This window comes from Phalacrocorax aristotelis, chromosome 2, assembly GCF_949628215.1.
Source record: "Phalacrocorax aristotelis chromosome 2, bGulAri2.1, whole genome shotgun sequence".
Lineage (NCBI taxonomy): Eukaryota > Metazoa > Chordata > Aves > Suliformes > Phalacrocoracidae > Phalacrocorax > Phalacrocorax aristotelis.
The window spans coordinates 43806928-43822925 of NC_134277.1; the positions used below are offsets into that span (position 1 = coordinate 43806928).

Consider the following 15998-nt stretch of genomic DNA (forward strand, 5'->3'; position numbering starts at 1 on the left):
GCACTGCGTTCTTCAGACTATCTGAATAAAATGTCATAAACTATACATTTGTGTGAAGATAAACAAGAGACTATATTCCCTCAAACCTAGGAGAGAAACAGCCGATGACTCTGGTTTTCAAAACCGGGGCTTCAAGTGAAATTGTTAGTCCATATTCTAGTTGTCTAATTCCCATTAGAGGGATCCCAGCACTTCTGAAACTTGAAATTCAGTTTAGCTACTTGATTATGTGAACAAGGATACTGACAATAAACTTAAAAACATCTAGTTTTCAAAATATCCACTGGTAACGACTCTGACATGAAAACATCTTTGTGGGCAGAAAAGAAGTTCCAGTTATGCATTTCTGCACCATGTTAACACTTCTACAGTACAGAAACATAATAATATCTATTGTTGGAAGACCTTTACCCCACCACCAATCAGTGGAAGAATCTTTTTGTCTGTTATTCTGATTAGGTTTTCTAATTCAGCATAGATAAAAACCCAAGATTTTTAAGTTTTATTTGCAGATATTGCCCAACCTTATAACAACACCTGCTGGAAGAATTCAGCCTAATTATTTTCTCTATTTAGGTTCTTCCTATTACCTCCAAATGATGCCCATGTTACCCAACGGATTTATGGTCGTGATTTTGGTAAAATGTGTACCATTTATTCACTGATGCTTATCAATTCTTCATCCTTCTAACTGCACTTTTTATTGTTGCTTTCTATTGATAGTTTCTATAACTATTTCCTTCAAGCTAGAAATGCCCATAATTGCATTCAGCCTTTCAAACATCTTCAATTTACTATCATTAACTTTTTAAATAGTGTATTTCTTCCCTCTTCTTCAGGTTTAAATCCAATAGTTTTGAAGCTACACAATTTTACAGTTGATAACATTTATAAATTTAGAAATAAATATGTTCCTTTATTTCTGGGCATTTTATAATAAATACCTCCTTCTTATTACCCTATTTTGGGGCATCCTTTCCAGAAAGCATCAACTCAATACATGGTTAGCAAATATTTCCTTAGATTTAATATTATTGCTGAAATACAGAAATGGTTTAATGTAAATCCCAGCTTGATTCACAGGACAGCAAACTGGCATGAAACCAATGGCTCAGAGGGAGGCATCTTTAACTATCTTTCAAATGTACTACCAATGTAAACACTAAGTAGCCACCTTCCATGGAGCTTAAGCATCTCAGATTAATTAGTACAAAAGTATAGGAAGGATTTAGCATTTGGGGTCAGTCCATTCCATAGCAAACAATGAGTTAGAAGACTCCACAATTCCGTGCAAGTAGGTGACAATCAAATTAGATTACATAGGGGAATAACGTGAGTGATAAGAAATTACCTTTGTCATCAGATTTTAGATACAGTAACATATCCAGTAACTGCTTTGTCATCAATTCAAAAATGAAATATCTTAGCCTCACAGTCTCCCACAGTACACAGCTGCTGAGGATGTCATTTTCAGATCCTCTGCTGACTACAGGCTTCTCAGGAGATTTTGAAGGAACATTTAGAAATTCCAATATTGGTCGTTAGCTCCTTCTCTGTTGGAGAGCACCCAGCATGTCATTGGAAAACATGCAGGCATGGCTCTTTAGTCGTGCCATTCTTGCAAATCCGCGATATTTTTAAACTGATGACACTTAACTGTTTCTGACACGGTATGCAACAATGGAACATGGTCTGCTGTATTTAAGACACTCTGGGACCGTGCTGTCTTAAAATTCATAGTTTTAGTAGGACTACATTCCAAAACATGAATAAAACTGGGAAACTAATAGTAAATTAAGAAGAGCTTACACAAATCAAGAGCTTACGTAATCTTTATCAGCCTTTGCCACAAAAAGTTAGATTTTCCTTCCTCTTCTGAGTTCTGATGAGATGAAGTCTGGTTTTGCCCATTAGCAGCTAGCAGATCCATTCCATTTACAATAAATATTCTAATGATCAGACACAAACTTGAAACCAATCTGTAGAAATTGCTTACTTAAGAGGCCTCCATATTTTCCAAATAAAGGATAGCTAGTGAAGAATCTAAATATCCCCTTTAAAAAATGGAATCTTACACTTATATTCTTGTGATATTAATATCAACAGCTTAATTCAAATAGAAGAGACAAAGTCGACCATAAGTAGTAATTGGTGTACTACACCTTTTTCATTTCTGATTTCAGATTACAAGGATTGCTCTGCTGACTGAAGAGGGATTTCTTGAATCTCTCAATGATTCTCCTTTTCAAGTTGCATTGCAAAGCTGGAGGAAGCTATAGAAAACAAACAAACAGATGCTTTCACCATTCATTTACACCCCCCGTAAAGACGATATAATCAGCAATGCCATTATTGAAAAAAGTAGCTACACTGCAAAAAGAAACATTTATGTTTAATGGCATGGTGTTAGATAACAGTACAAGGCTTAACAGTGTATTATAATAATGCTCCTTAGTTTGCCCATTCTGTTAGGCATGGGATATCATGTAACTCCATCTAGCCTTGAAGGTAAAGATCATTAAAATAAGCCTAATACAGGTAATACTAGATTTGCCTCCCTGATCAAAGGCTAGTATTTGGGACATTTTTCTACAGATAAAACGCATAAAACATTAGACTAGATTTCATGTTGGCTATAATGAGTTGCTCCAGCTGAAATTAATGGAACTTCAAGAAGCTTAGACCTTCATTCAACATGCGTAGGAATTAATGTGAATTTTTCTCACAGCTTTGACAGGCTTTTTTAAGGTCCTTAGGTACATCTTAATACAGTTCAGATTGTCTCTTTTGCTAGAAGCTGCCTGTGGGAGGCAATTTACATTTCACTTGTCTACAAAGCAAAACTGAATTTGTGTACTTTCTCCTCCGTTTTTTGGTTGTAAAAGTGCACATCTTTCAACTATATTTACAAAAGAAAAGCACAAATCATACTTTATTGTGTTTTAAAGTCTTCAACAGACAGTTCAAAGGAGGTCTTTTCCTTTGCTCTTTGAGATTTTAAAATAATTTTTATGCTCCAACAGTAAATGTAAAGCTTCAGCTGCTGGTCAGTGCAATGACACCAACCCAGTCTGATGACAATTCTATGGTATGTACTACCCTTTTAGAAGGATCCTCTATGCTGTTTCTGTATAGTTGCTTACACCTGCAGACAGTGTTTATAAAACTATGATTTTCTACCATTTAGTATAGAGCTTATAATCACATGGCTGGCGTAAATTCACAAAGGGCCACTCCACTGAATTCAGGAAGCTTTTTGACTACTCAGGGAGGGTTTGACCACTAATGATTCACATTCAAACACTGTCACAGTACACATTATAAGGATTTTTTTCCCATTGGAACAAATTACTGCTCTTAGATGGCTATAAATCTGGAACAGCTCTATTGACATCTCAGCAGTCCTGGTTTGTTCTGGCAAACCAGGGATCAAGGTTACATCCTAAGCAAAAAAACTCCATCACACAGCTGGTTGCATACATTTTTTTGTTACAGATAGGTACTACTCCCTTTTAATGCAGACAAGGTCTTACACATATGCTTTTAGTCAGATGTTGAATGTTCCTTAGCCTATAAATGAGTAAAAAAAAAAATGCCTTAGGAGAGGCCTGCAAGATACTCTGTAGACTATATGCCACTGCAATGAACTGTGTGCAGTTAATGTACCATGGGCATACTGGGATATTCTGAAGCGAAGGTGGTAAAGGGCAAGTCCACTGCATGAGAAATTCTGAGTTGCCTCAGGCGCTAGTGTTCAATTTTAGCTTTGGTTTTAATGAAATCAGATGTCAAATCACTTAATAAAAAAAAAAGGCCAAGGATTTACATAATGATTTTTTGAAAGCTTTCCCTTACATTGTTTTCCAGAGATCACTCTGACTCTTGTTCCCATGGAAACTGGATTGGGAAGGCTGCTGGCAGCCAAGAACTAACAGGCAAGAACTCTCCCTTGTAAACTTCAGTTTAGAATTGTCAGTTGAAATATGCAACGGAGTTTTATAAAACAGCTATGTATTATAAAAAATATTCTACCTTAGATTTGTAGGAACATTAACAAGTACAAAAGAAGCACATAGTCCACCGTAAACAAGTACAGGAATGGATCCTGGTTCCTCTGCCTTCCCATTCCAAAACCAATTGACGCCAAAAGCATCAAAGTTGTTACTACTGCTTCACTGGTCAATTCTGAGCGAGTCTGAGTTGCTGTTAGTCCTCAGTGATCAGGCATCCACCTTATGATAACTTGCATTAATTACTAGGTTACTTGAGAAAACCTTCTTCTATAGAAAGGAGAGGTTCACTACTGAGCATCTTGGACACACTCCTAATATAGCATATAAAGACTGAACTGCCTCATTTCTGGTAGCAGGTTAAGTAGTTCATTCTTGCAATAAATTCAATCAATTCCAATTATTTTAAATAACAGCTGTTTTCTTTGTCTCTGGTAATTTATGTTCTGTATTACCTTTTTTTTAATAAGCTTGACAGTTTAAAACAAACAAATAAAAAACCCCAAACAAACAAATACGCACGTAAAATACACCCAAATTATGCTATTATACACCCAAGTTATGCTATTCTGCTCTAAATAAAAACATATAAATTTGGCTCAGCAATATGAAATCCCCTGAGGTGATAAACATCACTCTCCAAATATAAACACTTCATTCTGGAAAAAAACCAAACATGTATGTTTAGTAATAGCAAATTTTGCAAGTAACTGAATGGCAGCCATCTTTCTGGAGAATAAGAAGTTTTCTGCCACATTTTTAGTTGAGAGTTCAATGCAGATTTATATCAGCTTGTTTTTTGCTTTGGAATCAGCATGAAATAACTTTAACTCTCTTTCACTATGAAACAATTGAACTTAGTTTTGAAATAAGTCTTGGTTTGAAAAAGGTATTTCAAAATTTTGAAAAAATATTTCAAAATATTTAACATATTCAGGATTTGAACTATTGCACTAGAAATCCCAATAAATTATTACTATTTATTGGTAACAAAAATTATTACTTAGAAGTTATTTAGAAATTAGTGCTATAGAGGAAAGCATTTTATATACTCTCCATGTCAATATATGATATTAAGTCACTTAAAATATTCATATTGCTGGCATGACAGAATGTTGTAAAAATAATTTACTGTACAATCCATTTTTCCGAGGTGAGCCAATGAATTTTTTCATATGACTCAATTATTGCCATCCTCCACATACTAATATTCAAGGTTAGTCTTTATTTAAATGATATATTTTTAAAGCATCCTGCCATCTGCAAAAATGTCAAGTTCTGTTGTTTTTAAAGAACAGTGACTAAATTAGCAGCACTTTGCAGCACCATCATTTTGACAACAGCAAATAAGTAAAAAGTATAGAATGTCAGAAGAAACAGTAAGGCATACTTGAGTGATGAAGATAATTTTGTGCAGCTGAATAAGAATCTGCTGAACAGGGTCGCTGATCTGACGCACCTTCCGTGGTGATACAGCAATTCCTGCCGATGCTGTAGATGACAACAGTAAAATCAGGAACACAGCTCATTTTGTTGCCTTAATATATTAAATAGCTTACCCTGTTAAAAACCTGTAGATGTAAGTATTAAGTTTTCATGCACAACTTGTTTTTCTAATAGTGTTGGGAACAAAAATAGGATAATCTAAAAGCTTAAAGATTAGACAATGTAATTGATAACGGGTTTCAAAATAAGATCCCTTTCTCTGATTTCACTTCTAAGTCACTCTAAGAGGAACGAAGTAGGAATGTACCTCACTAATCATAAAAGTTTTCCCACACTTACTCCAAAGGAAATTTAATGATATGACAAACAGGATTTTCTTATTTTAACTTATTTTTTTACACAGAATATCACACATTATATTTATTTTTTATATATTTTGAAGTTACAAAATTTACCCTATTTCATTTTACCCTAAGAATTACAATAAAATGTCTGATGAGGACCATATGGAGAACAATTTCATTAAAATATATTTTCATGTTGCCTTACAGTGATGTGTGCTGCTTTATCACAGCTACTTTTTGTTTCCCATATCTAGCAAGAGCATGTTTTGAGAGAAACCTCAAGAAAACATGCAAGATGCTATGAATCTCTTGGGTCATCTTTACTTTGCATCAAAAAATAGTGGTTTCTGTTCTTTGTCATAAATTCCTCCCCACCAGACGTCTAAAGGACATATTGATGGATACTGTAAAAAGGACCTGTTACCAGCATTCTCCATGACCAAAATAGAGAATAAAGTGTGTAAATGGCATTTCTCATGTTTAGAATAAAAGATCAATGCTAAGCAAAGAATAATGCTGTAAAAATTCCTCTCCCTGCAAAGTAAAGAATAGAGACAATTGCTCTGTATTGCAGACTGTATATTGCTTTTGCTTGTAAATTCCATAGAAATAGTAGTGTTGACCTTTGAATATAAGGAAAAAGCTAGTTAGTTTAAATACAAAGCTAGTTAGAAATTTATAGAAAAATGCATGAGGTTAAGCAAACCACAAAATGGGATTATGCAAACCAGAAAATATTAACACAGATTCAAATCACAAGTATATATGCATGTAATTATGAGTTAAGCACTTTACATATACACTATGTAGAATAAAAATTTTATCACCCCCTGCCCCTGTCACATTATATGGGATATAAAGTTGGCCTATTTGAAGAAAAGACTAAACAAACTTAAAAATTAAATACTTTATCAGTTTTGAAGTGTTGTGTCTCTTAATATATCTCATATAACTTCTCTGAGCATTAACATTTCAAGCAGACTTGTACACTAGAATATAAATATCAGAAGATATTTATCATATTTATCAGAAGATAAAATATTGACTAATTACTACGAAGAGATCCCAAAGCTGGACATTGACAACATGAAAGTACTGGCACTTTGAGAAAACAACATTGCTATAAGTTGTTTCTAATATTTTATTCTAAAACAGATATTTTAAAAAAACCAAACTTTTTTTAAAACACATCGTATTTGAACATTTCCTTTAGCTGTTACCTAACATGCACAATAGATATGCACACACAAATTCACCAACAGTGCACACACAGGCTTATATTTTAGTGCTTAACTATTTAATTGGGTATCCAAATGTGATCTTTGCTAAAAAGCACACATCATACTTGATGACAATTACACTATATTTTGTAGTACAAACTCTGAAGTAAGGGCAGAGTTTGGAATTAAAAGGAAAAACATTACTTTAGAATTAAGAATATTGCAGTACTTCAAATATTTAGGCTTCCTCATATCATTTTTATTAGATTATTGTTAATTTTATTTAGATACATATGAATTAATTACTGTGGCAATCGTTTCTATGATTCTGTAAAACACTTAGTGTATCACTAAAGAACATTAGTTGACAAAATTACCTTTCCAAGTTGAGTATTAGACCTGGAAGCTAAGCAAAGAGCTTATGTCCAAGTACTGAACTTCAGCCAGCAGCCCTGTATCTCTCTTAAACACAGTTATCTCTAAACTACCTTTCAGAGGCTAATTTAGATCCATATTCTAAAATTTCCTCACACAGAAACACCCTGAGAATCATAACATCTTACGTACAGATTTACCTCCACCTAAACATTTGGTTTGGGGGTTTGGTGTTTTGGGGGTTTTTTTGGGGGGGTGTGGGGGGTACATGTTTGGTTCTTTTGCAAAGTGACCTGGTATTGAGAATGGCAATTCTACTGAGAGGGAGATAAAATCCAAATACCAAAATTATTTAGCCCACAGCTGAACTATTATAATATTTTTCCTGTTGAATTTCTGTGTTGGCTACCTTAACACAAAGTAGAAGAGAGACATATACAAACTGAAGTGTCTAGGGACCAAGGAGGTCTGAGCTGCGCTCTCAGAGAAAACAGAGATACAGAAAATGTCATTCTCTATCACAGAGAGACACATTTCTAGTAGGATCAGGAAGATAATGACATCATTGCTATTGTCACTTTTTTTGTGGCAATGCCTTTTGGCAGATGGGTTGAGAGAGGTAAGTGAAATTCAGTCTGACATTTTTTTCCCTAAGCCTCTTCTTAATAATCAATAAGGGAAAATAAGTCTTTCATTTCCTCTGTGCCACTTAAGGAAGAATTTAGGTAGGTCTTTCTGCTCAAAGTGACAGTGGAAGCCATGCTGTAATAATCTAAAATATGATATGCCACAAGAAGAATAATTTTGATTTAGCTCTTTTTGCCTCATTTTCACCTCTCTACCAACTGTTTCAACACTGCTATATTCAATCCCAAAATAAATAGTGTGGTCTTGCCGTTAAAACCTAGGAATCTTCAGTTTTTGTTAGGACACAGATAAAAACTTTACTTCCTTGACATGTTACCTTTTTCACTGCTCCCTGTTCTGTGGTATTTGACTTCTCGTTTGCTGTCAATGACTTGTAATACAAAACAAAAGCAAATAAATGAGTGCCCTTTCTTTTGTGGGTCTTCTCAGATTTTAATTTTTTTCCCTTGAATAAAAATATGCTTCTAATCATATCAGCAAACAGAAAGGACTGAATAGGATATAACATGGATTTCCCTGTTATTCAGTGTAAAGAGCTTGCTTTCTATTCTAGTATGACAGCAACAATATGACTTACCGGTCTAGGAGGACCAGATGTAATGTTTACGTGTAATGTCTGTGTGCCTCAGAGACAGCTAGAGACCCAATGTTCAGCTGGGAACTTCAGGAGTTCCCATAAAGTCCATATACTCCAGACCACTCCGCAATTATAGTGCTTTTAAATACAGAAGTATAACGTTATTCGGGGGTTGTGTGACCAGGCTGCTGAAGACTTGACCAAAACTTTTAAAAGTTTTACCCAAAAGGAAAACATTACTGACAAAAGATATTGGGTTTGCTCAAATTACCCACAGGACTGAAAATATTAACAAAGGCTAATGTGTTTGTCTGCAGATCATTATAGCTCTGATACATTATGGCTGGATAGTGGGTTTAAACTGTATATTGTTATTCTAATGGCACTCTTCAGTAAACAGCATTGAAAACTGCTGAAAGCAGACAGCAAGTTTTGATTTGTACTGCATAATTAAAATCCCTAGTACAATTTTTGTATCAAAAAGCTATGAAATAGTAGTAGAGACAAAAAGTCCTTTTTATATGAAGATCAGTATTTCAAGTGCTCAAAGTAATTTTCTTTCAAATAGTATTTAATTCAGACAATGTGCATTCTGAAACCACAGCTTAGCAGCTTACAGTATGTGAAGCTTCTCAGTAAGAAAGAAAAGTATCTCAAATGGAAAACTTCTTTCATCAGTGATGATGTATAAATACGTGATAATTTACAAGGGCTCTATGAAGTATTATTTTCACAGGAGAAATTCCCACTGCATTCAGAAGTTTAGCCATGATAATGACCATTAAAATGAGGTCTTACTGGTTTACTATTGGAATTCATATTTTTAAAAAATTCCTTAAGGATATTTCTGATAACATATTTGTATCTGAAATATAACTATCTCCTTTTCTAACATTTTAAAATATAATTATTAGATAATACCATGATTTTTCATATTGCAAAGAACTACAACTGGAAGACTATGAGATTGCGACCGTCACGAAAGAACACTCTATTTTCTTAGTGTGGACCCTGCACGAATGGAGGCACTCCCAAGAGCAGATCAATAGGCAGTAAAGCTGAATAAATAGAAGAGGAGACACTCTATGTTCAACAGGAGAATAAGGTTTAAAAACTTGGAAATTATTAGGTTTAATTTAAGTTAAAGTTTGATTTTGTTGCAAGCACAAAATTACCTGGTCGCAGTCTTGATCCTGGACCTTCGATATAATCCCTATTATTATTTAAAAGAAAAAAAAAAAGGTCATTTTAATCTTGTTTGGTATCAATGACTGTAGAGGAACTATCAGTATTCCCTGACTCCTCCTCATTTTTCCTCTAAAGGAAATCTGTCCAAATTCACTAGTGTTTAACTGTGCATTTGTAAGTCACATAAAGGCTGACTTACTCTATGTGTCCAAAATAGCATGGCTTCTACTAAATAAAAGTTAGACTCTATTCCTTTCCCTGTACGGTTTTTAGCCTTGAATGTATGACGACAGTAGACAGGATTTTAATATTTAAAACTCAATAGTCCACTAGATTACACATTCTTTTGCATTTGTACAGCATGCGCTGTTTTTGGCTGGGATAGAGTTAATCTTCTTCAGAGTAGCTAGTATGGGGCTATGTTTTGGATTTGTGCTGAAAACAGGGTTGAAAATACAGGGATGCTTTTGTTACTGCAGAGCAGTGCTTGCACAGTCAAGGCCTTTTCTGCCTCTCATATCACCCCAGCAGTGAGTAGGCTGGGGGTGCGCAAGAAGCTGGGAGGAGACACAGCCGGGACAGCTGACCCCAACTGACCAAAGAGATATCCCGTACTATATGATGTTGTGCTCAGCAATAAAAGCTGAGGGAAGAAGGAAGGGTGAGATGTTCGGCGTTACGGTATTTGTCTTCCCAAGTAACCATTATGCGTGATGGAGCCCTGCTTTCCCGGAGATGGCTGAACACCTGCCTGCCAACAGTAAGTAGTGAATGAATTCCATGTTTTACTTTCCTTGAGTGCGTGGCTTTTGCTTTCTTTATTAAACTGTCTTTTTCTCAACCCACGAGTTTTCTCACTTTTACCTTTCTGATTCTCTCCCCCCTCCCCCTGCGGGGGAGTGAGCAAGTGGCTGTGTGGTGCTTAGCTGCTGGCTGGGGTTAAACCATGACAAAAGACATTTCAATTAACCCATATTATGGATGGAAAACATGAAAAACAAAGTAATTATTGTTTAGTGGATAAAAATAGGAATAATAATGCATACAGTACTAGTAAAGTGGAGGAAAAAATATTATATTACATCACCAAAACAGCAATAACTCAATGTCAGAAATACAGGTTCAGATGTTTCAGTGCTAGCTTCTACTCTATACTCAACACCAACACTGTCCCAGCCTGCAGATTTCACTAGCTGAGATAAGCAACAACAAGTAGATACAGACAGATGGGGAACTGAAAGAACCAATATGATGTCCTGACAGATGGCAGTCTCAACAGCCCTAGCATGGCAAGAATCTGTATATATTTTTTAGGCAGTAGGGAAAATTACAGTTGCAAGGAGTAGCTATGAAGAAAGATAAACAGATAGCTTTGCTAATGTTTACGTGAGGGGCAGAGAAGGAGAACAAACAAATGTGCTTGCTTCAACGCTCAAGCATCAGGAGGCTGCCATTACTGACCACAGTAGGGCTGAAACTGGAAAGCTAGTGAGTGATAAGTGACAGACCAGATGGTCATATGCTAAGAACACCACTGAAAGCAAAAATAAAGTATCGTGTTTGAACCCAAGCAATAGTTTTAGTAGTTTATATTGATAGGAAAGGTTATATCTTAAATATAAGGTGAGGATGGATGATATTTTTGACAACGATCAAAACCCAAGCTCACAGGTAGGACTTCAGGTATAGGCAATTATGAAATTTCTTTTAGTTATATAGCACTCATCTGTATGGCCACATGGCCATGAAGGATCTTACAGAGGTGAACCAGAATTTGACTAACCAATTAATGTCAGTTTAAGCTGATGTAGCCAGGTCCATTTTTAAAACTCTTTATTAGTTTAATGCCTGTCCTCAAATTACTCATGTAAAGCTTCTGTGTGCAAACACCCTCAAGCAGACTAAGTGTCATAGACTGAGATAAAAATGAAGTTGTAATGATAAGTACGGAAATGTTTCCTGAAGGCAATCGCACAACCATTCCACTGTGAAACACCTGACTGGAATTGATCAAAACAAAGATCAAATATATAATCTATATTAAAATAATAAATTGGACCTACCTAATCTGAGATTGTCTTTCAGAAGCACTAAAATTTCGCTTATTTATACCTGAAACAAATGCATAAATATTATCTCTGCATTCAAACAAATATATCCATACATGTTAATATTACATATTTCCTAGTCATGGTGTCAAAATAACTCCTGAAAAACACTGTTAAACAAACTCCAAACCCCCATTTGACTATGGAGTTGCTGTTTGGAGTATCAAAGGTTTGCTTGCATCATAACTAAAATCTCAGCCCTGCACAGTACTTTAATAAATACTTTCAGAATTTCACAGAAACTAGTAACATATGCTGACTAGATGGCCACAGAAGATTTATCTGGATTCGCATTAAACAACTGCCTCAGTTACTGCTACCACTGTAGCCACAACATTGTCTCTAGCCTGGATAAAGAGCTAGAACATTTACCCACTTTCTCAGAGGACCTCTGATGGGTTGTCTAAAGCTTGTTCTATCAGAGTTTTATTGCCACCATTCTATTAGCTAACTATTCAAACCACTACATATGCAATACCTTACTTCTCAAATAACGCCACTGATTTTAAGACCTCGATGACAGGGGTATGACCAGTTATTGTTCAAACATCTAATCTGTAATAAAACCAAATCCAAACATTCATGTCATTTATTACATAGTGCCAAAAAATGTGAAGAAGGAGGATAATGTTTCATGATATATTTATTATTTATGCGCTTGGAAAGCATTGTCTTAAAGCAAGCATTTTTCTTAAAACATTACTGCAAAACCATTCCTTTGATGGTAATTTTGACATAAAAGACCACTCTCTCCTACAAATGATATCTTACTTTGAATGAGGAATAAGTATGTCTAAATCAAAAGATATTTCAGCTAACCAAAGGTCTGAGTAGTAAGATTAGGAAATTCTACAACAATTTTCCTGTACAATTAATGCATTTTAATATAATACCCTACATCTTTGTCTACATGAGGTGTTTTTCCACACTAATAACATTACAAGCATTGTCATAAAACAAGAACAGAGGCATCTAATCATTCAAACAGTAGATAAGAAAAAAAAAGATTTTATGCCAAACTTACACTAGTTTTCCCATTGTTGGTCTTGTTACAGCAGTTATATTAGCTCTAGAGCAACAGTAGAGGACTTTCAGAGAGAAAACACATTTCTGAGAGTCTTAAATCTTTTCTTTGTGTTCAAACATACTTTCTGTTGTGCTCTGAAATATAGTGTCTCTATTTTTCCTACTTTTCTGAGATCGTCCGAGTTAAAAAAAAAATCCTGAAGGAGGCTGGCATCTGTCACATAGAATTCACTTTAAAACCAAAAGAAATGATACATCTTTAGGCCAAATCTGTCTCTCTATAAAGAAGACATGCAGACAGACAGAACGAAAGAAAAAAGAAACAGTATTTTATTCCCTGTTAATGCTTTGCTTAGCAAAACAGATATTAAAACTCTGTAGAAGTTAGCCAAAAGAAGATTTGATAAGAGCAGTTGATTTACATAATGGCAAATAAACTAGGCCCTTATAGAAGCAAAAATATTTAACTTTATAACTGAGACAGGAAAGTACATCGGAAAATACAGTGTCCACTGCCTAGAAAGTAAAGAAAGCCTTCGGAAATCAAGAAAATGTGATTGTGCCTATTCAAGGAACAGATATTTTACCTGCTTACGATGCAAACACAATAATATAAATACAAAAGTAGAAGCTCTGACTGAACTTGAATCATGTTGCTTGGGGTAAGGATTTTGAGTTACAACTTCAGACGCTCTGTTATAACAAAGACTATTATATATTATGGGTCTATATGAGAGAAAATCTGTAACAGAAGCCACTTGGCTTGAAAGCTAAGTTTGAATGCAGCTGTTTATTAGAATTTTAAAAACAGCTCCCCTTTCCAAGTATGCATATACAAAATTGAGTTTGAAATACTATACCCTTTGGCTGTTTCAAATAAATACTCTCTCTATCAGTAAAGGGCTCATATCCAAATTTTCTTGATCAGAGTGATGACTCACCACATTTGACTTGCTAATCTGCCAGCTTATGAGTGTATTTACAAGTGCATGATATTTCACACAAAAGAGTCTGTCTCACCACTCACTGTACATGGCAGAGATGCAATATTTTCTGATTCATATGCTAAAGTTAGGAAAATACTAATTAATGCATAAAGAAAAACCACCCAGAAATCATGATGCAGAACATGAGTAAAAAATAGCCAACACCCTTCAGCGCCATTTTTACTGCTTATTATGTTAGAGGCCCACTGAGCAACTACAACTGAGAGGAGTCTCTTTATGAAAATATGTTGAAATAATTTCTTCAATAACTAAGCACAAGGAGACTCAGACATCTAAAAATCATTTTAACAAACACACTCGTGTGTATATGCACACCCATGAACACTGATGACTTTAGTTGTAATCCTTGGTCTTTGGTATAAGAGTTACACTAGTCATACAAAGTCAGACGGTGGAAGAAACAACACAGATGCACAGAAGAGCTAATTAGCATGAGTCATGGAGCACGTACTGCATAGTTCAGCCCAGGGTGTTACCTGGACCATATTTCCTTTTACCATGGTTACTCCTTTGACATGGATGGGAAGAGCAAGGTAACCTACGTTTTATTTAAATGCCTTGCAAGGGGGAATTTCTCAGTTCAAGATGATCTCTAGGAAAATTAAATATAAGCTGTCCACCTCTCTCCTGTTTTGTGCCCACCCTTGTTGGAATATGAGAGACACACAAAAGCCAAAGATTTTATTCTCATCAGCCTCCCTCTTCTGAATAGTTCTATAAAGATATATAGATATATATATATATCAAATGAGGCATCAAGCACTTTTCTGACTGCTACTTCGGTCTTTAATGGCTAATGTAATTAAAGCAACTCCTAAGGCTTTCACTTCATAACATGCATTGACAACAGTGCAAATCATACAAATACATTCTAATACACAGTTTAGTTTTCTCCTCTTGCAGGCACCTAACCATGTAATTTGAAGAAAAGAGCTTACAACATGATAGCAGTTCAGAAAAACCTGGGAAGACAGCAACTTTTGCTTTGGCTTTCACTTTCACTTCTCTGGTATCAAAAAAACCCTCTGAAAATCCTTTTAAGTTTGATCACACTGATAGGAAAATTGAAACAAGATTTCATATTAGCAGAAAACTTCAATCCATCTCCTTGAATGAAAGTAAAGCATTGGAAGTGACTTTTTGAATGATGGCTTAATGATCTTTTCAGGAGAAAGGTCAAATTACCTTTATTTCTACAAAATACTCTTAGTAATCTGCCTTTTAAACCACTGTACGTGGAAACGGATAGTCCCAACCACATTAATTAAGCTGTTTTACAGAGCAAACAGCTCTGCAAATGTTCTTTGCTCATTAGCAGTAACTACATGTACAGCAGCAGAAGTTGCCATAAACATACTTTAAGCTTAACTCAAGCATCATATAGGAAAACCAGGTTTTGGTAGATCTTGTTCTAGCTGATGTCTTCAATGAAGTCCCATTACACTGAGGTCTCAAGAGAAATCTGAGTCTTAAACAAAGTCAAATTGGGAAAAACAAGCGTGAAACCACAGTAAGATCTCCAAAATTCTTCACTCAGGGCTCAGTCATTTGCTACATACAACATGCAGAGTTCCTATTTTGAGAATATCCTAGTTCTAGAAATCCCATTATTCACCTGGATACTTTTGACTGCTTTGATCATTACCTGCAAAAGACTCAAGTCTGGCACTGTGTAAACAAGTAATTTTTCTAAAAGCTCAAAGAAAGATATGGACACCCTTCCAAAGTTACATCACTAGAGTATTTTTCAGGTGGATCTGTGGTCTCTTCTTTACACAGTAACTCTGAATAGTATTGCATTGCAGAAATTTTGGGAAGAAAAGGAGTCCTGAATCTCAATGTCTTTGCTTATTGGTCATAAGTTAGATAAGTTCAAAGATTCCTCCAAATATTGGAAACATATATTAAATTATGAGAAAAAAACTCTTAAAAAGGTACAGCATAGCAACAGGACTGTGCATTAAGACTTCTTAGCCCTGTGAAAAGCTAGTAGCTAAGCAATTCTTAAAGGGAACTATTGTATGCTTACATTTTTATTCTGAGGAAGGT

The 15998-nt window shown here is 35.2% G+C and overlaps 1 protein-coding gene across 1 annotated transcript in view; it reads right to left on the reverse strand.

Annotated features, from left to right (window-relative positions):
• NEK10 (NIMA related kinase 10) overlaps positions 1-15998 on the reverse strand; it is a 96556-nt gene that overhangs the window by 1927 nt on the left and 78631 nt on the right. The window contains exons 28-31 of the mRNA XM_075083273.1: positions 11872-11920; positions 9796-9833; positions 5401-5501; positions 2163-2273 (exon numbers count right to left, since the gene is read on the reverse strand). Coding sequence (XP_074939374.1) covers positions 2163-2273; positions 5401-5501; positions 9796-9833; positions 11872-11920 — 299 coding nt within the window. The remainder of the gene's footprint in view (positions 1-2162; positions 2274-5400; positions 5502-9795; positions 9834-11871; positions 11921-15998) is intronic.